Consider the following 27,814-nt stretch of genomic DNA (forward strand, 5'->3'; position numbering starts at 1 on the left):
TAAGTTTTGAAAATGCTTTAATTTCAATTGCACAGAGCAGAAGATCATTAAAGATAAACAGCAAACAAAAAATTGTGGAAGCTAGCTCTTTCCTTTCTCCCCTGTGTGAATAAAATTGTGCTTAGTTAAGTGAATTTTTTGAGAGAATGATTTACCACAGATATCACACTGATATGATTTCTCTCCTGTATGAATAAATTTGTGCCTAGTTAAGTGACTTTTTTGAGAGAATGATTTACCACAGATATCACACTGATATGGTTTCTCTCCAGTATAAATAACACATTTGTGTTTCTTGAAGCTACTACTATGAGAGAACGATTTACCACAGATATCACAATGATAGGGTTTCTCTCCTGTATGAACACGTATGTGGTCAGTTAAGTGAATACTTTGAGAAAATACTTTACCACAGATATCACAATGATATGGTTTCAACCCAATATGAAGGCGTTTGTGTTTTATCAAGTTACTATTATAAGAGAATGATTTACCACAGACGTCACAATCATATGGTTTCTCTCCTGTATGAATATGTTTGTGTTCCGTTAAGCTAATATTTCGAGAGAATGATTTACCACAGACATCACAACGATATGGTTTCTCTCCTGTATGAATATGCTTGTGTTCTGTTAAGCGAATACTTTGAGAGAATGATTTACCACAGACATCACAACGATATGGTTTCTCTCCTGTGTGAATACGAATGTGTTTAATTAAGATAACTTTTTGAGAGAATGATTTATCGCAAATATCACACTGATATGGTTTCTCTCCTGTATGAACACGTTTGTGTATAGTTAAGGCACCATTCTGAGAGAATGGTTTACCGCAGATATCACACTGATATGGCTTCTCTCCTGTATGAGTACGTTTGTGAGCAGTAACACTACCACGGTTAGTGAATGATTTATCACAAATATCACAGTCATTTGGTTTCTCTCCTGAATGAATAGGTTTAGTTCCATCAATATTTGCTGTGTATGAGTTACCACAAATATCGAAGTGATATGGTCTCTCTCCTGTATGAGTACGTTTGTGTTTAGATAAGGTACCACTTTCAGGGAATGATTTACCACAGATATCACAGTGAAATGGTTTTTCACCTGTATGTGTACGTTTGTGTCTAGCTAAAACACTATTTGAAGAGAATGCTTTACCACAGATATCACAGTGATATGGTCTCTCTCCTGTATGAACACGCTTGTGTATAATTAAGGCACGATTATGACAATACGATACACCACAGATATCACACTGATATGGTTTCTCTCCTGTGTGAGTACGATTGTGCTTTGTTAAGGCAGTATTTTCAGAGAATGATTTACTACAGATAACACACTGATATGGTTTCTCTCCCGTGTGAATACGTACGTGTGTAGATAAGTGAGCACTTTGAGAGAATGATTTACCACAGATGTCACAATGATATGGTTTCTCACCTGTATGAATAAGTTTGTGACCAGTTAAGTGACCACTTTGAGAGAAAGATTTACCACAGACATCACAGTGATATGGCTTTTCTCCTGTATGAACGCGTTGGTGTGTAGTTAAGTGATTAGTCTGAGAGAATGATTTACCACAGATATCACAATGACATGGTTTCTCTTCTGTATGAATACGTTTATGTCTAGTAAAGATACTAATATGAGAAAAGGATTTGCCACATATATCACAACGATATGGTGTCTCTCCTGTATGAATATATTTGTGTTTCATTAAGCTACTATTTTGACAGAATGATTTACCACAGACATCACAGTGATATGGTTTATCTCCTGTATGAATACGTTTGTGCCTAAGAAGGTCACTTTCTTGAGAAAAGGACTTTGTACAAATATCACAGTCATATGATATCATCTTTTTCATCATGTCTTCTAAGGATATCAATTCTACAATATTCTCTCTCTCTTCCATTATTTATCCTCTCAGATCCCAGTTTATATATTTTCCTTGCTTTTGTTCGTATGCTTTATTTTTTCAAATATTTCTTTGGCTGAATCTCTGTCCAGTGTTACCTTTCTTTAGCAACACTTCCATAAATTAAATCCAACTTCAATCAGCAAACAGGTTCCTCTTCTTCACACTCCAGTCAGGGAGGGTCACAAATTTCGCTAATAATATTATGTCAAAGCAAATGTTTCACAGGAATTCTTCCACGTATTTGTAGAAACAATCTGATACATCTGTTTCATGGAATAATTTCGTTTAGTCTTTAAAACACGGGAGATATTGAGGATGATTCTTCTGTTGTGCCAATGTCATCTGATGTCCTGAAATTATAAAGAAACAACAGCGTAAGATGGTAGAGGCTACTTAAAAAATACAGAAATACGGAAAAAAAATACAAAATAAATAGTTTAAAAACTGTATATAATAAGATTAAATGGTACTTCGTGGGAGAGGGGATCATGCTGCTATTTCATTCGTTTCATGTGGGTTTTTTTTGGTCCCCACTGTGGTGTTGTGCCTGTCGTTTTACTGCCCACTCTATTGTTTTATAACTATTTCTGGGCAATGGTAAAGTGAGCGCACACCACCGAACCGGACCCAGAACCTAGCCATAAACCTTAAGAGGGTGCACCATAAAAACACAATCAGGAATTTACCTGAATGGTAAAAGCAAATTACCTCCCCTTGTACGGTCCCACACATTCCTCTTTCTATTCGCGGGAACCCGAGTTAGGGGGTCTTTAAATGGATGAATCTTCCTAATTTTTTGCACACACCGTTTATTTTGTATACTCTTTACTCTTTTACTTGTTTCAGTCATTTGGCTGCGGCCATGCTGGAGCACCGCCTTTAGTCGAGCAAATCGTCGACCCCGGGACTTATTCTTTGTAATCCCAGTACTTATTGTATCTTTTGCCGAACCGCTACGTGACGGGGACGTAAACACACCAGCATCGGTTGTCAAGAAATGTTGGAGAGACAAACATATACACATACAAACACACACACATATACGACAGGCTTCTTTCAGTTTCCGTCTACCAAATCCACTCACAAGGCATTGGTCGGCCCGGGGCTATAGCAGAAGACACTCGCCCATGATGCCACGCAGTGAAAAGGGTTTCTGTTATCTTCAGAAATGTAAACAAAGTCACGTGTGTACCTATACCGAAGGATCGCCACATACCCTAACTCTACCCCCCCCCCCCCATATATATTAAAAAAACCCACTTTTCTGAAATGTATCTGGTACTTCCTGAAGTACACCGGTACTTATACCGTAAGATCGCCAGAATTAATTTATTTGCTCGAAAAATATTCAATTTGTGTAAAACAATATTAATTAATTTGTGTATCGCGCATGCGTGAATCTAATCATTTGCGCACGCGCAAGACGTTGTAGGATCGACTACTCTAGACTAGCTAGCGCGAGTGCGCGCACCGGGACCACTGTTCGCTAGTTGTGCCCACTTATTGCCGATGCAAGCACAAGAGATGATGAGAATATCACAGAATGGGCGGGGGTGAAGCGTGTGTAGACACCACCTTACGGTAACACTAAAAGCTAAACCGAACGACGGGGCACAGTAAAAGATCAGATTAAAAAGGGACGATATCGCGAGATCCCTTACATAATTAAAAGCAGTCTTCGTCACCTTACATTGCCCCTCGCCAACTCCATATCCTTAAGATTTAGTGCCTCTATGTTGGCATTGTACTTAAGTACTGCAGAAATAGCAGCCAAATCTCGCATTAATCATAGAACCTTTCAGTCACTGCTAGAAATAGCAGCCAAATCTCGCATTAATCATAGAACCTTTCAGTCACTGCTAGAAATAGCAGCCAAATCTCGCATTAATCATAGAATCTTTCAGTCACTGCTAGAAATAGCAGCCAAATCTCGCATTAATCATAGAATCTTTCAGTCACTGCTAGAAATAGCAGCCAAATCTCGCATTAATCATAGAATCTTTCAGTCACAGCTACAAATATATTTCTTTACCCACAAGGAGCTAAACACAGAGGGGACAAACAAGGACAGACATAGGTATTAAGTCGATTACATCGACCCCAGTGCGTAACTGGTACTTAATTTATTGAACCCGAAAGGATGAAAGGTAAAGTCGACCTCGGCGGAATTTGAACTCAGAACGAAATACCTATTTCTTTATTACCCACTAGAAATAGCAGCCAAATCACACACAGATCATGGAATCTCTCTTCTATAGCTAGAAATAGCAGCCAAATCACACAGATCATGGAATCTCTCTTCTATAGCTAGAAATAGCAGCCAAATCACACACAGACCATAGTCTCTCTTCTATAGCTAGAAATAGCAGCCAAATCACATACAGATCAGGGAATCTCTCTTCCATAGCTAGAAATAGCAGCCAAGTCACACACAGATCATGTAATCTCTCTTCTATAGCTAGAAATAGCAGCCAAATCACACACAGACCATAGAGTCTCTCTTCCATAGCTAGAAATAGCAGCGAAATCATACATAGATCATAGAATCGCTCTTCCATAGCTAGAAATAGCAGCCAAATCACACACAGATCATGGAATCTCTGTTATATAGCTAGAAATAGCAGCCAAATCCCGCACAAATCAGGGACATCTCTCGTTCATAAAACACAGAAGAGACACAAAGAATCGAGGCGCCAAAGACCGAAAGTCTACAGAATTAAAAACAATGAAAATCTTCTTTGCTTAATACTTACGGAAATGTTTCATGAAGGATAGTGTTGTTATATATGTGTGTGTCAGGCAGGTGAGGAATAAACTTCAAGGGCCTATTACAAGGATCGTCATCAGCTGAGAAGGGAAGATTCTTGTCAGAAACGGATTCGCAGACTTTTCTAGGAAAGTACTTCCAATGCGCATGCGTATGAACAAACTATTTAAATCGATTTCCAGTTAATTTATTCATGTTTGCGTGCGTGTTAATATCTGTCTTTACTGCTCGTCCAATCAGGTTATTCCACGTCACTGCTCACCACGCCCTTTCCACTTCTATAATCCTTTCGGTCCATTCTTTGCCATCTTCACCCAAATTATTTCATCTTGGTCGAGATGTTTCCATTTCATCTGCCGCTGTGTTCTGAGTTTAGCCCCTTGTGGGTAGTAAAGAAATAGGTATTTCGTCTGCCGTTACGTTCAGAGTTCAAATTCCGCCGAGGTCGACTTTGTCTTTCATCCTTTCGGGGGTCGATAAATAAAGTACCAGTTACCCACTGGGGTCCATGTAATCGACTCAATCCCTTTGTCTGTCCTTGTTTGTCCCCACTATGTTTAGCCCCTTGTGGCTAATAAAGAAATAGGTATTTCATCTGCCGCTGTGTTCTGAGTTCAAATTCCGCCGAGGTCGACTTTGCCTTTCATTCTTTCGGGGTCGATAAATTAAGTACCAGTTACCCACTGGGGTCCATGTAATCGACTCAATCCCTTTGTCTGTCCTTGTTTGTCCCGTCTGTGTTTAGCCCCTTGTGGGTAGTAAAGAAATAGGTATTTCGTCTGCCGTTACGTTCAGAGTTCAAATTCCGCCGAGGTCGACTTTGCCTTTCATTCTTTTGGGGTCGATAAATTAAGTACCAGTTACGCACTAGGGTCGATATAATCGACTTAATACCTATGTCTGTCCTTGTTTGTCCCCTCTGTGTTTAACCCCTTGTGGGTAATAAAGAAATAGGTATTTCGTCTGCCCATACGTTCTGAGTTCAAATTCCGCCGAGGTCGACTTTGCCTTTCATCCTTTTGGGGTCGATAAATAAAGTACCAGTTACCCACTGGGATCGATGTAATCGACTGAATCCCTTTGTCTGTCCCCTCTGTGTTTAGCCCCTTGTGGGCAGTAAAGAAACAGATATTTCCCTTTCATCTGCCGCTGTGTTCTGAGTTCAAATTCCGCCGAGGTCGACTTTGCCATTCATCCTTTCGGAATCGATAAATTAAGTACCAGTTACCCACTGGGATCGATGTAATCGACTGAATTCCTTTGTCTGTCCCCTCTGTGTTTAGCCCCTTGTGGGCAGTAAAGAAACAGATATTTCCCTTTCATCTGCCGCTGTGTTCTGAGTTCAAATTCTGCCGAGGTCGACTTTGCCTTTCATACTTTTGGGGTCGATAAATAAAGTACCAGTTTCGCCCTGGGATCGATGTAATCGACTTAATCCCTTTGTCTGTCCTTGTTTGTCCCCTCTATGTTTAGCCCCTTGTGGGCAGTAAAGAAACAGATATTTCATTGACTCATTCTCTGAAAGCAATGTTTTAACTAAACCTGCTTTCATTGATATGAAAACGTAATTATATAAATGTGACACTTCATAACAACAACTTTAACAGGCATTTTAAACTTCGCCTGAATTCAGGTCAGTGTTGTAGGTTTTAGCCACAGCAACAATTAATCCATTCGTTTCTATGACAGAGTCTTCACGCCAATGCTGTTGTAGTGTCTACAAAGGCATTTGTCAATTGTTTGTGTATATTTAATACAAATCTGCAGCTTTCTCAATTATATCATGAAAAGCAATTTTGGTGAACGTAGTCCAGCACAAACAGCTATCAAGAGTGAAAGACGGGGAGGATTAGAAGGTGGTATATTTATTCGATAGGCGGCGAGCTGGCAGAATCGTTAGCACGCTGGGCGAAATGCGTTGCTGTTACGTTCTGAGTTCAAATTCCGCCGAGGTCGACTTTGACTTTCATCCTTTTGGGGTCGATAAATTAAGTACCAGTTATACACTGAGGTCGACGTAATCAACTTAATCCCTTTGTCCTTGTTTGCTCCCTCTATGTTTAGCCCCTTGTGGGCAATAAAGAAACAGGTATACTTATTAGATATTACAAACTCATCCCCTCACACATGAACTATTGTTTTTGAACTTTTAGAACGACCTGCTGTGCTTACCTTGGATCGTAGGATGACCTGCTGTGCTTGAGGAGACCTATTGAGTCAGGTACATCAATATCAAAATAAACATCAAATGGAAATAGCAGTTGTGATCCCTGTGCCGGTGGCATGTAAAAAGCACCATCCAAACGTGGCCGATGCCAGCGCAGCCTTGACTGGCTTCTGTGCCAGTGGCACGTAAAAAGCACCAACCGATCGGGCTGCTGCCAGCCTCCTCTGGCACCTGTGCCGATGGCACGTAAAAAGCACCATCCGATGGGGCTGCTGCCAGCCTCCCCTTGCATGTAAAAAGCACCAACCGATCGTGTCCACTGCCAGCCTCCCCTTGTATGTAAAAAGCACCGACCGATCGTGGCCGCTGCTAGCCTCCCCCGGCACCTGTGCCGGTGGCACGTAAAATACACCCACTACACTCATGGAGTGGTTGGCGTCAAATGCTCCCATTTAGCATTTTACCAGACAGCTACGTTTCTAATTCTTTAGTCATAACGAATGAAAAGTAGGAGAGAGGGACATCTCTGGGCATACTTGTTCAAGCGCTGGTTTTAACTAAAATACAGTCAACAACATTGACTGATTTGTGCCAATAGACAGAAAAGTATGCTCTTAAAATAAATTATCTTTCACTGAACATTTTTAACCCTTTCGTTACTATATTTCTGATCAAAATATACCCCTCACGAGTTTCAATTAAATTCTAAAATAATCATGAATTTAGACTAGTTTCATTAAACAACTGTAACTTTTTTACTTATCAACATATTTATGTGAAATTTGGAACATAATTAAAGAAAGGGTTCTTAATCGATTATATTGCATAACTTTTGTCTCAAAGTGACTGTAATTACAGGTAAACTGAGCAAAAGGTAAAAATATTAAAACTTTGTTTAAACATCACCAAGGAAAATGAATCATCAGCTAATATTTAATTCAACAAAGCTAGAATACATTTCTCGCTATAATGTATGGGTCCCTCAGAAACTCTCAGAAAAGAATTGCTTGAACCAGCATTCCGTTTGTGATATGCTTTTGAAAGGGAATGAAAGTATTCCTAATCTGGACCCTTAAAAACATATCTCTTCAAAGTTTAGAATTTAACCCTTTTGTTACTGTATTTCTGTTGAGATGCTCTGTGTTTTAAATATGACAAAGAATTTAGTAAAATAACTTAGTTATCCTTAAGCTAGTGGTAGGAACATAAATTGTGACTAAGGTTTGAATTCAAAACTTATGAAAACAAGACATTTGTATTACAGAGCCAGTTTGGTAATGAAAGGGTTAAACAAAATAACAAACAATCAGTCTGGTGTGGTGTACTAAACTATACTTAAGCCTCATGTTTTTCCTTTGGGGTCTCTTCTGTTTTGTACGTGGGGGTCATTGTTTCTGTACATATCTGACAACTTTACAAGATTCCTGTGCATGAAAACTCATAACTTATGTTATTGTATAAAATATTTATTGAGTGAAGAATTTAAAACATTCATCATCATCATCATCATCATCATTTAGCGTCCGTTTTCCATGCTAGCATGGGTTGGATAAACAACAAAGAAAGAAAAGAGGTGAAAATTACAAAAACAAAAGATCCTCACTTTTTCCTTTCTCTCTTCTATGGATAGATTTGTGTCTGGTCAATTTACTATTTTCAGAGAATGATCTACCACAGATATCACAATGATACGGCTTCTCTCCTGTGTGAATACGTTTGTGTCCAGTTAAGTGAATACTTTGAGAGAATGATTTACCACAGATATCACAAGGAAATGGTCTCTCACCTGTATGAATACGTCTGTGCTGTGTTAGGTTACTATTATTAGAGAATGATTTACCACAGGTATCACAAGGAAACGGTTTCTCACCTGTATGAATACGTATGTGTTCGGTTAAGTGATTGCTTTGTGAGAATGATTTACCACAGATATCACACTGAAATGGTCTCTTTCCCGTATGAATAGATTTGTGTGTAGTTAAGACACTATTATGGGAGAATGATTTACCACAGATATCACACTGATATGGTTTCTCTCCTGTATGAATAGATCTGTGTTTAGTTAAGTGAATACTTTGAGAGAACACTTTACCACAGATATCACAATGGTATGGTCTCTCCCCCGTATGGACACGTTTGTGTTGTGTTAAGTTAGTATTCTGAAAGAATGATTTACCACAGATATCACACTGACATGGCTTCTCCCCTGTATGAATGTAATAGTGTTTTGTTAATGCAATATTTTCAGAGAAAGATTTACCACAGATATCACAATGATATGGTGTCTCTCCTGTATGAATACGTTTGTGTATAACTAAGGTACTATTTGCAGAGAATGATTTACCACAGACATCACAGTGATATGGTTTCTCTCCTGTTTGAATACGTCTGTGTTTTGTTAATTGACTACTGTGAGAGAATGATTTACCACAGATATCACAGTGATATGGTTTCTCTCCTGTATGAACACGTTTGTGCATAGCTAAGGCACTACTATGGGAGTATGATATACCACAGATATCACAATGATATGGCTTTTCCCCTGTATGAATACGATTGTGCTTTGTTAAGGCAGTATTTTCAGAGAATGATTTACCACAGACATCACAATGATATGGTTTCTCTCCTGTATGAACACGTTTGTGTGTAGATAAGTGAGCACTTTGAGAGAATGATTTACCACAGATATCACACTGATATGGTTTCTCGCCTGTATGAATGCGTTTGTGTGCAGTTACGTGAACACTTTGAGAGAACGATTTACCACAGATGTCACAAGGATAGGGTTTCTCTCCTGTCTGAAAACGTTTTTGACTAAGTAGGTTACCCTTTTGAAGGAAGGACCTTGTACACATATCACTGTCACATGATTTCATCTCTTTTGTTATGGGTTCAGAGGAAATCAATTCTACAATATTCTCTCTCTCATCCATTATTTTTCCTCTCAGATCCCAGTTTATATATTTTCCTTGCTTTTGTTCGTATGCTTTATTTTTTCAAATATTTCTTTGGCTGAATTTCTGTCCAGTGTTACCTTTCTTTAGCAACACTTCCATAAATTAAATCCAACTTCAATCAGCAAACAGGTTCCTCTTCTTCACACTCCAGTCAGGGAGGTTCACAAATTTCACTGATAATATTATGTCAAAGCAAATGTTTCACAGGAGATCAACAAGGATTACTATTATTGCAAAGACCCAGACATCTTTGACCCTTATTATGTGGATGTGGTTGATATCGAAGATGGGAAATGTAAAGATGAAGTGTGTCGTGGGAAGATGAGGAGATTGGGAAGGTTGGAAGGAGTGGATGATGTGGGAGTCACATCTTTTGGTGATGTTTTTGTTTTGAGGAGGGTGATGAAGTTGGAGGAGTGCTTTGAAGGGTGGGAAGTTTTTTGTTTTGTGGAATGGTTCAGGGAAAAGTCTTTGGTGAGGAAGATAAGAATAGAAGGAGGAATAATTTTTGGTCTGGAACATTATCATATTGCAAGACCTCGTCTGACCATAATTGGTGAATGTGTTTAGATAACAGATTTAGAGAACAATATTTACGAAATACCTCGACATATTGAAGAGGAAACATCTGAAGATGATGAAATCCTGGGATATAAAGATAATTCAAAATATTTACTCCTCAGAGGGGATGATAATGAAGTCTTTGAAGTTCTTGGTTTGGATGTTTCAGACAATTCTTTGATGGTTTTTGGAATTATTCCTGGACATCAATCTTTTGCATTCTTTTATTTTGACAAATAAATATTTCCAGAAATATTAAAATTCAATCTTCTTCTTCTTCACGATCATCATCACCATCATCATCATCATCGTCATCATCATCATCATCATCATCATCGTCGTCATCAGCGTTGTGTGTGCGTGTGTGCAGTCTGCATCTGACAGTTTTTAACGTTTAATAAGAATAGATTGTTGTTGTTGTTGTTGCAGTGACATTCCAACTGCACACACGCACAAACATTGCCTTTCGTCCTCGCAGGGTTGTTGTTGTTGTTGTTGCTGTTGGGGGTTCATAAAAAAAGAGAAGGACACTTAAAGAGGCATTTATTAAAAGCTTTCCCATGGATGGTCATTTTTCCTGCTAGAAATAGAAACCAAGTGACTTCAAATTCACTCTATTTTCCATATAAAATTTGAAGGACCGTTAAGAAGCATTTATAAAGGAAATCGGCCTGTATATGGTCTCATTTCATGCCAGAAACAGTCACTGAAACCTTCACATTTTTGTTTTATCACAAATTAAAATCGAAGGTCAATTTACAAAGCATCCATGACAAATATTGTCCTATAGATGGCCTAACATCATGCTAGAAATAGCAGCCAAATACTCTGAAATGTGTCGCATTTCTCATGAAAAAAGTGAAGGACACTTTAAGAAGCAACTCTAAAGATATTGTCCTGTGGCGGTTTAAGTGTAAAATATTATAAAAGTATGCATCTATGAGTTTTATGTGTTTTAAAAACATAGCAAAGACATGTGTGTATATGTAGGTATATATAAATATACATGTGTATAAATGTTCCTTGATGATGTATATGCTTCTTCCCTAATAACTTGCAGAGAAATGGATAAGTTTTGAAAATGCTTTAATTTCAATTGTACAGACCATAAGATCATTAAAAATAAACAGCAAACAAAAAATTGTGGAAGCTAGCTCTTTCCTTTCTCTCCTGTGTGAATAAAATTGTGCCTAGTTAAGTGACTTTTTTGAGAGAATGATTTACCACAGATATCACACTGATATGATTTCTCTCCTGTATGAATAAAATTGTGCCTAGTTAAGTGACTTTTTTGAGAGAATGATACACCACAGATATCACACTGATATGGTTTCTCTCCAGTATAAATAACACATTTGTGTTTCTTGAAGCTACTACTATGAGAGAACGATTTACCACAGATATCACAATGATAGGGTTTCTCTCCTGTATGAACACGTATGTGGTCAGTTAAGTGAATACTTTGAGAAAATAATTTACCACAAATATCACAATGATATGGTTTCAACCCGATATGAAGGCGTTTGTGTTTTATTAAGTTTCTATTGTCAGAGAATGATTTACCACAGACATCACAATCATATGGTTTCTCTCCTGTATGAGTGCGTTTGTGTACTGTTAAGCTAATATTTCGAGAGAATGATTTACCACAGACATCACAACGATGTGGTTTCTCTCCTGTATGAGTGCGTTTGTGATCTGTTAAGCTAATATTTTGAGAGAATGATTTACCACAGACATCACAACGATATGGTTTCTCTCCTGTATGAATATATTTGTGTTCTGTTAAGCGAGTACTTTGAGAGAATGATATATTGCAAATATCACACTGATATGGTTTCTCTCCTGTATGAACACGTTTGTGTATAGTTAAGGCACTTCTGTGAGAGAATGATTTACCGCAGATATCACACTGATATGGTTTCTCTCCTGTATGAACACGCTTGTGTTTAGTTAAGGCACAATTCTGAGAGAATGGTTTACCGCAGATATCACACTGATATGGTTTCCCTCCTGCATGAAAAGAGTGAAATAGTTTTTCACCTGTATGTGTACGTTTGTGTCTAGCTAAAACACTATTTGAAGAGAATGATTTACCACAGATATCACAGTGATATGGTCTCTCTCCTGTATGAACACGCTTGTGTATAATTAAGGCACGATTATGACAATATGATACACCACAGATATCACACCGATATGGTTTCTCTCCTGTGTGAGTGCGATTGTGCTTTGTTAAGGCATGATTTTCAGAGAATGATTTACCACAGATAACACACTGATATGGTTTCTCTCCTGTGTGAATACGTACGTGTGTAGATAAGTGAGCACTTTGAGAGAATGATTGACCACAGATGTCACAATGATATGGTTTCTCACCTGTATGAATAAGTTTGTGACCAGTTAAGTGACTACTTTGAGAGAAAGATTTACCACAGACATCACAGTGATATGGTTTTTCTCCTGTATGAACGCGTTGGTGTGTAGTTAAGTGATTAGTTTCAGAGAATGATTTACCACAGATATCACAATGACATGGTTTCTCTTCTGTGTGAATACGTTTATGTCTAGTAAAGATACTAATATGAGAAAAGGATTTACCACAGATATCACAATGATATGGTGTCTCTCCTGTATGAATATATTTGTGTTTCATTAAGCTACTGTTGTGACAGAATGATTTACCACAGACATCACAGTGATAGGGTTTATCTCCTGTATGAATACATTTGTGCCTTAGAAGGTCACTTTCTTGAGAAAAGGACTTTGTACAAATATCACAGTCATAGGATATCTTTTTCATCACGTCTTCTAAGGATATCAATTCTACAATATTCTCTCTCTCATCCATTATTTTTCCTCTCAGATCCCAGTTTATATATTTTCCTTGCTTTTGTTCGTATGCTTTATTTTTTCAAATATTTCTTTGGCTGAATCTCTGTCCAGTGTTACCTTTCTTTAGCAACACTTCCATAAATTAAATCCAACTTCAATCAGCAAACAGGTTCCTCTTCTTCACACTCCAGTCAGGGAGGGTCACAAATTTCGCTGATAATATTATGTCAAAGCAAATGTTTCACAGGAATTCTTCCACGTATTTGTAGAAACAATCTGATACATCTGTTCCATGGAATAATTTCGTTTAGTCTTTAAAACACGGCAGATATTGAGGATGATTCTTCTGTTATGTCAAAGTCATCTGATGTCCTGAAATTATAAAGAAACAACCGCGTAAGATGGTAGAGGCTACTTAAGAAATACAGAAATACGTGAAAAAAATAGAAAAGAAATAGTTAAAAAACTGCTTATAATAAGATTAAATGGTACTTCGTGGGAGAGGGGATCCTGCTGCTATTTCATTCGTTTCATGTTGTTTTTTTTTTGGTCCCCACTGTGGTGTTGTGCCTGTCGTTTTACTGCCCACTCTATTGTTTTATACCTATTTCTGGGCAATGGTAAAGTGAGCGCACACCACCGAACCGGACCCAGAACCTAGCCATAAACCTTAAGAGGGTGCACCATAAAAACACAATCAGGAATTTACCTGAATGGTAAAAGCAAATTACCTCCCCTTGTACGGTCCCACACATTCCTTTCTATTCGCGGGAACCCGAGTTAGGGGGTCTTTAAATGGATGAATCTTCCTAATTTTTTGCACACACCGTTTATTTTGTATACTCTTTACTCTTTTACTTGTTTCCGTCATTTGGCTGCGGCCATACTGGAGCACCGCCTTTAGTCGTGCAAATCGTCGAACCCGGGACTTATTCTTTTGTAAGCCCAGTACTTATTGTATCGTTCTACTTTTGCTGAACCGCTACGTGACGGGGACGTAAACACACCAGCATCGGTTGTCAAGCGATGCTAGGGGGACAAACACACACACACACATATATATACGACGGGCTTCTTTCAGTTTCCGTCTACCAAATCCATTCACAAGGCACTGGTCGGCCCGGCGCTATAGCCGAAGACACTTGCCCAAGGTGCCACGCAGTGGGACTGAACTCGGGACCATGTGGTTGGTTAGCAAGCTACTTACCGCACAGCCACTCCTTAGTATAAAATATATTTAAATGGATGAATCTTTCTAATTTTCTCCATACACCATTTACTTTGTATATAATTTCTATTTTAATAACTTTTTTTAAAAATTGCATTTCATTTTCTCGGAGTGGTACGTTTCTAAAGGAGCTCCTCATTCTCAAATGCTCGCTGAAGGTAATTTGAAAAGATCCCCTCAAAGGAATAACATCGATGCGCTAGTCTGACATTCTGCCTTAATTTTCAGCATAATTTCAAATCTACAAGTACGAGGAAAGCAAGTCGAGGCGTATAAATTATACATAAACCCCATTCAATTATACTTTTCACAACAAATTCCTACATAATCCGGTACTACTAGCGAACAGTAGTCCCGGCATGCTTGCTAGTCGTAAATAGTCGAGCCCAAACAATTTTATTAAATTTAGTAAATCAATTATTTACTTAGTAAAAAGTTTTAAAAAATGATGGCGATCTTACGGTATAAGTACCGGATACATTTAAAAAAAAGTGTTGTTTTTTTATATATGGGGGGGGGTTAGGATTAGGGTTAGGGGTGGGAGAAAAGGGTTTCTGTTACCTTCAGATATGTAAACAAAGTCACGTGTGTACCTATACCGAAGGATCGCCCCAACTCTACCCCCCCCCCCCATATATATATTAAAAAAACCCACTTTTCTGAAATGTATCTGGTACTTCCTGAAGTACATCGGTACTTATACCTTAAGATCGCCAGAATTATTTACCTTGTTCGAAAAATATTTAATTTGTGTAAAACAATATTAATTAATTTGTTTATCGCGCATGCGTGAATCTAATCATTTGCGCACGCGCAAGACGTTGTAGGATCGACTACTCACGACTAGCTAGCGCGAGTGCGCGCACCGGGACCACTGTTCGCTAGTTGTGCCCACTTATTGCCGATGCAAGCACAAGAGATGATGAGAATATCACAGAATGGGCGGGGGTGAAGCGTGTGTAGACACCACCTCACGGTAACACTAAAAGCTAAACCGAACGACGGGGCACAGTAAAAGATCAGATTAAAAAGGGACGATATCGCGAGACCCCTTACATAATTAAAAGCAGTCTTCGTCACCTTACATTGCCCCTCGCCAACTCCATATCCTTAAGATTTAGAGACTCTATGTTGGCGTTGTACTTAAGTAGTGCAGAAATAGCAGCCAAATCTCGCATTAATCATAGAACCTTTCAGTCACTGCTAGAAATAGCAGCCAAATCTCGCATTAATCATAGAACCTTTCAGTCACTGCTAGAAATATATTTCTTTATTACCCACAAGACGCGACAAACAGGTTAAGTCGATTACATCGACCCCAGTGCGTAACTAGTACTTAATTTATCGACCCCTAAAGGATGAAAGGAAAAGTCGACCTCGGCGGAATTTGAACTCAAAACGCAGCGACGGACGAAATACCGTAATGCATTTCGCCCGGTGTGCTAACGTTTCTGCCAGCTCACACGCAGATCATAGAGTCCCTCTTCCATAGCTAGAAATAGCAGCCAAATCACACACAGATCATAGAATCTCTCTTCTATAGCTAGAAATAGCAGCCAAATCTCACACAGATCATGGAATCTCTCTTCTATAGCTAGAAATAGCAGCCAAATCACACACAGGTCATGGAATCTCTCTTCTATAGCTAGAAATAGCAGCCAAATCACACACAGATCATAGAATCCCTCTTCTATAGCTAGAAATAGCAGCCAAATCACACACAGATCATGGAATCTCTGTTATATAGCTAGGAATAGCAGCGAAATCACACACAGACCATAGAGTGTCTGTTCCATAGCTAGAAATAGCAGCGAAGTCACACACAGATCATAGAATCTCTCTTCTATAGCTAGAAATAGCAGCTAAATCACACAGAGATTATGGAATCTCTCGTCTATAGCTAGAAATAGCAGCCAAATCACACACAGATCATAGAATCTCTCTTCCATAGCTAGAAATAGCAGCTAAATCACACAGACATCATGGCATCTCTCTTCTATAGCTAGAAATAGCAGCCAAATCCCGCACAAATCAGGGACATCTCTCGTTCATAAAACACAGAAGAGACACAAAGAATCGAGGCGCCAAAGACCGAAAGTCTACAGAATTAAAAACAATGAAATTCTTCTTTGCTTAATACTTACGGAAATGTTTCATGAAGGATAGTGTTGTTATATATGTGTGTGTCAGGCAGGTGAGGAATAAACTTCAAGGGCCTATTACAAGGATCGTCATCAGCTGAGAAGGGAAGATTCTTGTCAGGAACGGATTCGCAGACTTTTCTAGGAAAGTACTTCCAATGCGCATGCGTATGAACAAACTATTTAAATCGATTTCCAGTTAATTTATTCATGTTTGCGTGCGTGTTAATATCTGTCTTTACTGCTCGTCCAATCAGGTTATTCCACGTCACTGCTCACCACGCCCTTTCCACTTCTATAATCCTTTCGGTCCATTCTTTGCCATCTTCACCCAAATTATTTCATCTTGGTCGAGATGTTTCCATTTCATCTGCCGCTGTGTTCTGAGTTTAGCCCCTTGTGGGTAGTAAAGAAATAGGTATTTCGTCTGCCGTTACGTTCAGAGTTCAAATTCCGCCGAGGTCGACTTTGTCTTTCATCCTTTCGGGGGTCGATAAATAAAGTACCAGTTACCCACTGGGGTCCATGTAATCGACTCAATCCCTTTGTCTGTCCTTGTTTGTCCCCACTATGTTTAGCCCCTTGTGGCTAATAAAGAAATAGGTATTTCATCTGCCGCTGTGTTCTGAGTTCAAATTCCGCCGAGGTCGACTTTGCCTTTCATACTTTTTGGGGTCGATAAATAAAGTACCAGTTTCGCACTTGGGTCGATGTAATCGACTTAATCCCTTTGTCTGTCCTTGGTTGTCCCCTCTGTTTAGCCCCTTGTGGGCAGTAAAGAAACAGATATTTCATTGACTCATTCTCTGAAAGCAATGTTTTAACTAAACCTGCTTTCATTGATATGAAAACGTAATTATATAAATGTGACACTTCACAACAACTTTAACAGGCATTTTAAACTTCGCCTGAATTCAGGTCAGTGTTGTAGGTTTTAGCCACAGCAACAATTAATCCATTCGTTTCTATGACAGAGTCTTCACAGCAATGCTGTTGTAGTGTCTACAAAGGCATTTGTCAATTGTTTGTGTATATTTAATACAAATCTGCAGCTTTCTCAATTATATCATGAAAAGCAATTTTGGTGAACGTAGTCCAGCACAAACAGCTATCAAGAGTGAAAGACGGGGAGGATTAGAAGGTGGTATATTTATTCGATAGGCGGCGAGCTGGCAGAATCGTTAGCACGCCGGGCGAAATGCGTAGACGTATTTCGTCTGCCATAACGTTGCGAGTTCCAATTCCGCCGAGGTCGACTTTGACTTTCATCCTTTCGGGGTCGATAAATTAAGTACCAGCTATACACTGAGGTCGATGTAATCAACTTAATCCCTTTGTCCTTGTTTGTTCCCCCTATGTTTAGCCCCTTGTGGGCAATAAAGAAACAGGTATACTTATTAGATATTACAAACTCATCCCCTCACACATGAACTATTGTTTTTGAACTTTTAGAACGACCTGCTGTGCTTACCTTGGATCGTAGGGTGACCTGCTGTGTTTGAGGAGACCTATTGAGTCAAGTACATCAATATCGAAATAAACATCAAATGGAAATAGCAGTTGTGATACCTGTGCCGGTGGCACGTAAAAAGCAGCACCCAAACGTGGCCGATGCCAGCGCAGCCTTGACTGACTTCTGTGCCAGTGGCACGTAAAAAGCACCAACCGAACGTGGCCGGTGGCACGTAAAAAGCACCACCCAAACGTGGCCGATGCCAGCGCAGCCTTGACTGACCTCTGTGCCAGTTGCACGTAAAAAGCACCAACCAATCGTGGCCACTGCCAGCCTCCCCTGGCACCTGTGCCGGTGCCACGTAAAAAGCACCATCCAAACGTGGCCAATGCCAGCGCAGCCTTGACTGGCTTATGTGCCAGTGACACGTAAAAAGCACCAACCGATTGTGGCCGCTGCCAGTCTCCCCCGGCACGTAAAATGCACCCACTACACTCACGGAGTGGTTGGCGTCAAGTGCTCCCAATTACCATTTTACCAGACAGCTATGTTTCTAACTCTGTTGTCATAACAAATGAAAAGTAGGAGAGAGGGACATCTCTGGGCAAACTTGTTCAAGCGCTGGTTTTCACTAAAATACAGTCAACAACATTGACTGATTTGTGCCAATAGACAGAAAAGTATGCTCTTAAAATAAATTATCTTTCACTGAACATTTTTAACCCTTTCGTTACTATATTTCTGATCAAAATATACCCCTCACGAATTTCAATTAAATTTTAAAATAATCATGAATTTAGACTAGTTTCATTAAACAACTGTAACTTTTTTACTTATCAACATATGATATTTGGAACATAATTAAAGAAAGGGTTCTTAATCGATTATATTGCATAACTTTTGTCTCAAAGTGACTCTAATTACAGGTAAACTGAGCAAAAGGTAAAAATATTAAAACTTTGTTTAAACATCACCAAGGAAAATGAATCATCAGCTAATATTTAATTTAACAAAGCTAGAATACATTTCTCGTTATAATGTATGGGTCCCTCAGAAACTCTCAGAAAAGAACTGCTTGAACCAGTATTCCGTTTGTGATATGCTTCTGAAAGGGAATGAAAGTATTCCTAATCTGGACCCTTAAAAACATATCTCTTCAAAGTTTATAATTTAACCCTTTTGTTACTGTATTTCTGTTGAGATGCTCTGTGTTTCTTTCAATCCCTTTAAATATAAACAAAGAATTTAGCAAAATAACTTCGTTATCATTAAGCTAGTGTTAGGAACATAAATTGTGATAAAGGTTTGGTGGAAGATTTGAATTCAAAACTTATGAAAACAAGACATTTGTACTACAGAGCCAGAGACGGTTTGGTAATGAAAGGGTTAAACAAAATAACAAACAATCAGTCTGGGGTGGGGCACTAAACTATACTTAAGCCTCATGTTCTTCCTTTGGGGTCTCTTCTGTTTTGTACTTGGGGGTCATTGTTTCTGTACATATTTGACAACTTTACAAGATTCCTGTGCATGAAAAAGACATAACTTATGTTATTGAATAAAATATTTATTGAGTGAAGAATTTAAAACATTATAAACAATAAAGAAAGAAAAGAGGTGAAAATTACAAAAACAAAAGATCCTCGCTTTTTCCTTTCTCTCTTCTATGGATAGATTTGTGTCTGGTCAATTTACTATTTTCAGAGAATGATCTACCACAGATATCACAATGATACGGCTTCTCTCCTGTGTGAATACGTTTGTGTCCAGTTAAGTGAATACTTTGAGAGAATGATTTACCACAGATATCACAAGGAAATGGTCTCTCACCTGTATGAATACGTCTGTGCTGTGTTAGGTTACTATTATTAGAGAATGATTTACCACAGGTATCACAAGGAAACGGTTTCTCACCTGTATGAATACGTATGTGTTCGGTTAAGTGATTGCTTTGTGAGAATGATTTACCACAGATATCACACTGAAATGGTCTCTTTCCTGTATGAATAGATTTGTGTGTAGTTAAGACACTATTATGGGAGAATGATTTACCACAGATATCACACTGATATGGTTTCTCTCCTGTATGAATAGATTTGTGTTTAGTTAAGTGAATACTTTGAGAGAACACTTTACCACAGATATCACAATGGTATGGTCTCTCCCCTGTGTGGACACGTTTGTGTTGTGTTAAGTTAGTATTCTGAAAGAATGATTTACCACAGAAGTCACACTGATATGGCTTCTCCCCTGTATGAATGTAATAGTGTTTTGTTAATGCAATATTTTCAGAGAAAGATTTACCACAGATATCACAATGATATGGTGTCTCTCCTGTATGAATACGTTTGTGTATAACTAAGGTACTATTTGCAGAAAATGATTTACCACAGACATCACAGTGATATGGTTTCTCTCCTGTATGAATACGTCTGTGTTTTGTTAATTGACTACTTTGAGAGAATGATTTACCACAGATATCACAGTGATATGGTTTCTCTCCTGTATGAACACGTTTGTGCATAGCTAAGGCACTACTATGGGAGTATGATATACCACAGATATCACAATGATATGGCTTTTCCCCTGTATGAATACGATTGTGCTTTGTTAAGGCAGTATTTTCAGAGAATGATTTACCACAGACATCACAATGAAATGGCTTTTCTCCTGTATGAACACGTTTGTGTGTAGATAAGTGAGCACTTTGAGAGAATGATTTACCACAGACATCACACTGATATGGCTTTTCTCCTGTATGAATGCGTTTGTGTGTAGTTACGTGAACACTTTGAGAGAACGATTTACCACAGATGTCACAAGGATAGGGTTTCTCTCCTGTCTGAAAACGTTTTTGACTAAGTAGGTTACCTTTTTGAAGGAAGGACCTTGTACACATATCACTGTCATATGAACTCAACTCTTTTGTTATGGGTTCAGAGGAAATCAATTCTACAATATTCTCTCTCTCATCCATTATTTATCCTCTCAAATTCCAGTTTATATATTCTTCTTGCTTTTGTTTGTATGCTTTATTTTTTACAAATATTTCTTTGGCTGAATCTCTGTCCAGTGTTACCTTTCTTTAGCAACACTTCCATAAATTAAATCCAACTTCAATCAGCAAACAGGTTCCTCTTCTTCACACTCCAGTCAGGGAGGGTCACAAATTTCGCTGATAATATTATGTCAAAGCAAATGTTTCACAGGAATTCTTCCACGTATTCATAGAAACAATCGGATACATCTGTTTCATGGAATAATTTCGTTTAGTCTTTAAAACACGGCAGATATTGAGGATGATTCTTCTGTTGTGTCAATGTCATCTGATGTTCTGAAATAAAAATAATAATAATAATAATAAATAATAATAATAATAATTGTGTACAGTGCTCAGGTGCACTACAACTCATCTAAAGTGTATATATAATCAGGTGTAGTTTCGGCGGATTTCGGAAAGCATGAGGGCCTTAAAAGATGCAGTGTCATGGCAGTCAACAACTGACGCAGGCAGTTTATTCCATGCTTCAGCAACTCTGAGCGTGAAAAAATGTTTCCAAAAGTCATGGGAGCTGTGTTGTTTCCTGACCTTGTAGGCATGTCCACGTGTGTTGGACACATGGAGATCAAAAAGGTATTCAGTGTTGTTGTTGGTGAGGTGGTTGATAACTTTGTGGGTGTTTACCAAGTCCGTCGCCAGACGCCGGAGCCTCAGTGAATCCATGCCCAGGGAAACAATGTGCTCAGAATATGGTAGGTGTCTGACGGAGGGTATGCGTTTGGTTGCACGTCTTTTATAAAGAAACAATAGCGTAAGATGTAGAGGCTACTTAAGAAATACGGATTAGTTTCTATTGAGATAAGCTGTAGAAATAGACATTTATCTTAACTGAGCTTTATGCCAACAGGGCAAACACGGAGAGTGCAGGAGCAGAGTTACTTAAATAAAGAGGCCCAAACGCATCAAGACAAAGGGAAGATAATCTCGTTCTACAAAAACTCCTCACTTCACATGTGCAGCCCTTGTTTAAGTGGAAATCGATATATTTCGGGTTACAACTGTTGCAAACGAACCCAAGAAGTTGCTAGATTTTTTTCAAAAGACCTGGTGTGTTACTTAGAAAAAACAAAGCATACTTTAAATGTATGCTGTGTGGACGTGTAATGACATGTATTATTGAGAGAAAAAGAGAAAAGTTGATCACAAATATCACATTTTCGGCTAAAGTAAAGCGTGTGCACACCGCCTGACCCTAATCCCAAAAACTAAACCTAACGAACGGACACTGTAAAAATATCAGATTAGAAAACAAACGATATTGTGGGGGAAAAGATAGCAGTAGCAATAGGCCATACCGTGAGACCCTTTAGGCGATCTTTCGGTATAAGTACCAATGTGGGTTATTTTTCATTTGTGAAGATAAAAGAAACCATTTTATCCCACCCCAAACCCAAACCCTGACCCCCATATCTAAAAAAAAAACTTTACGGAGAGTGACGATCTTCTTGAAATGTATCCGGTACTTATACCGAAAGATAGCCAAATAATTTATTTACTTTGTTCGAAAAATATTATTTAATTTTCTTTGATATGGATTCAGCCTTGTAATACAAACATGCGCGCAAGTCCTTGTAGGATCGACTACTTACGACTAGCTAGCGCGGATGCCCGAGTGCGCGCACCGGGGACCACTGTCCGCTAGTAGTACCACCCTTAAACATCATTAACAGTGATTTGGGTAAAATTACAGTGCTCCCGCCCCACTCATATCCTTACGTAGATGCATCGGGACCGCTGCATTTAAGTAGGGCCGAAATATCAGCCAAATCCCGCATTAATCATAGAATTTCTCATTCATTGCTAGAAATAGCAGCCAAATCACACACAGATCATAGAATCTCTCTTCCATAGCTAGAAATAGCAGCCAAATCACACACAGATCATAGAATCTCTCTTCCATAGCTAGAAATAGCAGCCAAATCACACACAGATCATAGAATCTCTCTTCCATAGCTAGAAATAGCAGCCAAATCACACACAGATCATAGAATCTCTCTTCCATAGCTAGAAATAGCAGCCAAATCACACACAGATCATAGAATCTCTCTTCTATAGCTAGAAATAGCAGCCAAATCACACACAGATCATAGAATCTCTCTTCCATAGCTAGAAATAGCAGCCAAATCACACACAGATCATAGAATCTCTCTTCCATAGCTAGAAATAGCAGCCAAATCACACACAGATCATAGAATCTCTCTTCCATAGCTAGAAATAGCAGCCAAATCACACACAGATCAAAGAATCTCTCTTCCATAGCTAGAAATAGCAGCCAAATCACACACAGATCATAGAATCTCTCTTCTATAGCTAGAAATAGCAGCCAAATCACACACAGATCATGGAATCTCTCTTCTATAGCTAGAAATAGCAGCCAAGTCCCGCACAAATCAGGGACATCTCTCGTTCATAAAAACACAAAAGTGAAACAAGGAATCGACGCGCCAAAAACCGAAAGTCTACAGAGTTGAAAAGATGGAATATTTTCATCGGTTAATACTTACGGAAATGTTTCATAAAGGATATATGTAATATATGTGTGTCTCTGGTGGTTGAGGAATAAATTTCAAGAGCCTATTATAATTATTAGGAGCAGAGAAAGAAAAATACATGTGGAGAACACTTAACAAGACATTCAACGTGAAATAGGAAGTACTTCCAATGCGCATGCGTCTCATTAAGCTATTTAGGGTAGCTAACTCATCTTCAAGCCCTTTCGGTTTTAGTGTATTCTACTCGTTAATCATTTACTTGTTTCAGTCATTTGACTGCGGCCATACTGAAGCACCGCCTTTAGTCGAGCAAATCGACCCCGGGACTTATTCTTTGTAAGCCCAGTACTTATTCTATCGTTCTCCTTTTGCCGAATCGCTAAGAAACGGGGACATAAACACACCAGCATCGGTTGTCAAGCAATGCTAGGGGGACAAACACACACGCACACATATATATATATATATACGACGGGCTTCTTTCAGTTTCCGTCTACCAAATCCACTCACAAGGCATTGATCGGCCTGGGGCTATAGCAGAAGACACTTGCCCAAGATGCCACGCAGTGGGACTGAACCCGGAACCATGTGGTTGGTTAGCAAGCTACTTACCAGACAGCCACTCCTACACCTAGTTAATTATATTTATGTCTGTTTGTGTGCGTATTAATATCTGTATTTCTTTATTGGTGTTATAAACCCAAACTCGAATATCAAAGTTTAAAAGGTTTTAATCGACTGAAAATACAGCAATATACAACACAAAGAAAGATTGCTAAATTGTAAGCAAAACCAAACTTTACATTCCTTCACACTCGCCGTCTCTCACCAAACTGGATGTGCTCTAACGACGTATTCAGCTTTTTATCTCAGATACTAAACGAACCCACAGCCTAGAGAAACACAAAGAAGAGCAGCTTTGTTCATCTAACTGCTTCATCAGAAGCAAATTGAAACAGGGGAATTGTGGCCGTTGCCAGCCTCGCCTGGCCTCCGTGCTGGTGGCACGTAAAAAGCACCATCTGGTCGTGGCCGTTTGCCAGCTTCCCCTGGCACCTGTGCAGGTGGCACTTAAAGAGCACCCACTACACTCTCGGAGTGGTTGGCGTTAGGAAGGGCATCCAGCTGTAGAAACACTGCTAGATCAGACTGGAGCCTGGTGCAGCCTCCTGGCTTCCCAGACCCCAGTTGAACCGTCCAACCCATGCTAGCATGGAGAACGGACGTTAAACGATGATGATGATGATGAATAAGAAGCAAGCTGAAATAAACAAGCAAACAGAGATCAAAGCCCAGCATCAACAAAGACCTTGGATGCAATTAATAAACGAGAAGCAATCAAACATACATATTTAGGTACATATAAAAACCAAGTCAGCAAGTTTCAGTGTTGAAGACATATTTATTTAACCACGTCACCTCCACACGATTTCACAATCTTCTTCATGGAGTATATATTTTCAGTATGCAAGAAATTGTGTTCGTGTTTCTATTAATATTTCTGCTCAGCATTATCCAATACAATCGTATATTCATAGATTAATGGAAACTAAAAGGAAGCTTGTTCGTCAGATCACTGGAATATCTCTAGACTTACTCTTTTGTTCAATGTGTATGTATGTGTGTAAAAATATGTAGAAACAAATATGCATGCTTGTACGTACACACACAACGAAAAGGGGGTTTCTGTTGATCCGGCCAACAGAACAGCTCCCTTTTGAAATTAACGTGTAAGAGGCTGAGTACATCACAGGTAGGTACAGGGATGGCTTAACATGTTGACTACAGGGATGTACAAACGCTCTTTCACAAAAACCCAGTTACTCTAAAGAAGGTTATCTTCAGTCTTTGTATATGGTTATACAAATTATTTCATCAATAAAATTTTAAGAAACAGCCAGTGTCCAGGTAAACTATGTGTATCCCAGGTAAGTGGTTACGAAAAGGGTTGGCATCAGTAACAATACCTCAAACAGGAACCCTGATGATTATGAATGTTGCCAAGGGCTCATTGGTTACTGTCAAGTCCACAAGGACAATCTATGATTAAGCAGGAAAAAGGGTTTCAAAATGTTGGTTGCTGTGTGATGTAAAGAAATAAGGGAGTCACATATTTGTATGGATAGATATGTGTTTAGTTAATTGACCTTTCTGAGAGAATGATTTACCACAGAAATCACAGCAAAATGGTTTCTCTCCCGTATGAATACGTTTGTGAGAAGTTAAATTACAGTTTGCAGAGAATGATCTGCCACAGATATCACACTGAAATGGCTTCTCTCCTGTATGAATACAATTGTGAATAATGAAGTTGCTTCCATCAGAAAATGATTTGCCACAAATATCACAGTGATATAGCTTCTCCCCTGTATGACTGCGTTTGTGTTTAGTTAAATTACCACTTGAAGAGAATGATTTACCACAGATATCACAATGATATGGTAATTCTCCTGTATGAGTACGTTTGTGCATAGTTAAATTACAGCCTTGAGAGAATGATTTACCACAGATATCACAGTGAAATGGCCTCTCTCCTGTGTGAGTACGTTTGTGAGTAATTAAGGTATTGTTATCAAGTGATGTTTTACCACAGATATCACAGTGATATGGTTTCTCTCCTAGGTGAATACACCTGTAATTAGTTAAATTACAGCTTGTAGAGAATGATTCACCAGAGATATTACAGTGAAATGTTATTTCTCCTGTGTAAGTTTTTGAGTAATTAAGGCACTTCAATCAAAACATTGATTTACCATAAATATCACAGTGAAATGGTCTCCCTCTCGTATGAATACAGTTAATTCGCAACTTCTTGAGAACGATTTTCCACAAATGGTACACTCGTATGGTTTCTATCCAGTATGAATCTGTTTGTAATTGATGAAGGTATTTCTCCCAGAGAATGATTTACCACAAATATCAGACATATGGGTTCTCTCCTCTATGACAGCACGTGTGTTTAGCTAAGCCACTGCATGCAGTGAATGATTTACCACAGACATCACAGTGATATGGTTTCTCCCCTGTATGACTGCGTTTGTGTGTAGTTAATACAATATTTTGAGAGAATGATTTACCACAGACATCACAATGATATGGCTTCTCCCCTGTATGACTGCGTTTGTGTAGAGTTAAAGTACCATTTGCAGAGAAGGATTTACCACAAATATCACAGTGAAATGGTTTCTCTCCTGTATGAACACGTCTGTGTTTGGTTAAATTACTGCTTGTAATGAATGATTTACCACAGATTTCACAGCCAAATGGTTTCTCTCCTGTATGAGTTCGTCTGTGTTTGGTTAAATTACTGCTTGAAGAGAATAATTTACCACAGATATTACAGTGAAATGGCTTGACCCCTGTATGACTTCGTTTGTGCTTAGCTAAATTACCGCTTGCAGAAAAGGATTTGCCACAGATATCACACTGATATGGCATGTTTCCTGAATGAATACGTTCGTGTCTAGTTCTGTCACTATTTATAGAAAATGATTTACCACAGATATCACAATGGAACGGTTTCTCTCCTGTATGAAAACGTTTGTGTGTAGATAAGTTAGCACTTTGAGAGAATGATTTACCACAAATATTACAGGGAAATGGCTTCTCCCCTGTATGGACGCGTTTGTGCTGAGTTAAGGTACTGTTTGCAGAGAATGATTTACCACAGACATCACAATGAAATGGCTTCTCTCCTGTATGAATATGCTTGTGTTTAGTTAAGTTGCCACTTGCAGAGAATGATTTACCACAAATTTCACAGTGAAATGGCTTCTCTCCTGTATGAGTATGTTTGTGTTTAGTTAAGTCGCCACTTGCAGAGAATGGTCTGCCACAGATATTACAGTGGAACGGTGTGTTTCCCGAATGAATACGTTCATGTTGAGTTCTACTACTACTATTTCTAGAGAATGCTTTACCGCAGATTTCACAGTGAAATGGTCTTTCACCTGTATGAACACGTTTATGTTTAGTTACGTGATTGTTTTGAGAGAATGATTTACCACAGATATCACACTGAAATGGCTTCTCCCCTGTATGAATACGATTGTGTTTTGTTAATGCAATATTTTGAGAGAATGATTTACCACAGACATCACAATGATATGGCTTCTCCCCTGTATGACTGCGTTTGTGTTTAGTTAAAGTACCATTTGCAGAGAAGGATTTACCACAAATATCACAGTGAAATGGTTTCTCTCCTGTATGAACACGTTTGTGTTTAGTTA

The 27,814-nt window shown here is 38.8% G+C and overlaps 1 protein-coding gene across 1 annotated transcript; it reads right to left on the reverse strand.

Annotated features, from left to right (window-relative positions):
- Window positions 1-27,789, reverse strand: LOC115232020 (zinc finger protein 91-like). Its single transcript, XM_036500201.1, has 6 exons — window positions 27,752-27,789; window positions 26,620-27,412; window positions 19,947-20,125; window positions 8,826-9,315; window positions 645-1,792; window positions 1-392 (listed from the first exon to the last, which is right to left on the reverse strand). Exons 2-6 carry the CDS (start codon window positions 27,021-27,023, stop codon window positions 82-84), a joined length of 2,532 nt encoding a protein of 843 aa, XP_036356094.1. The 5' UTR covers window positions 27,024-27,412; window positions 27,752-27,789; the 3' UTR covers window positions 1-81.
- Window positions 27,790-27,814: the final 25 nt, after the last annotated feature.

This window comes from Octopus sinensis, unplaced genomic scaffold (genome assembly GCF_006345805.1).
Source record: "Octopus sinensis unplaced genomic scaffold, ASM634580v1 Contig19113, whole genome shotgun sequence".
Taxonomy (NCBI): domain Eukaryota; kingdom Metazoa; phylum Mollusca; class Cephalopoda; order Octopoda; family Octopodidae; genus Octopus; species Octopus sinensis.

Bases quoted from the DNA above. Each gene is read 5' to 3' on its own strand.
- LOC115232020 (XM_036500201.1), bottom strand. From the start codon at position 27,023: ATGCCATATCAGTGTGATATCTGTGGCAAATCCTTTTCTGCAAGCGGT. The intron at 9,316-19,946 runs GTGAGAAACCGT...GTGTTCATACAG, and splicing joins ACACATACGTATTCATACAG to GAGAGAAACCATATCACTGT. The intron at 393-644 runs GTATTCGCTTAA...TATTTTCTCAAA, and splicing joins TGGTAAATCATTCTCTCAAA to GTATTCACTTAACTGACCAC.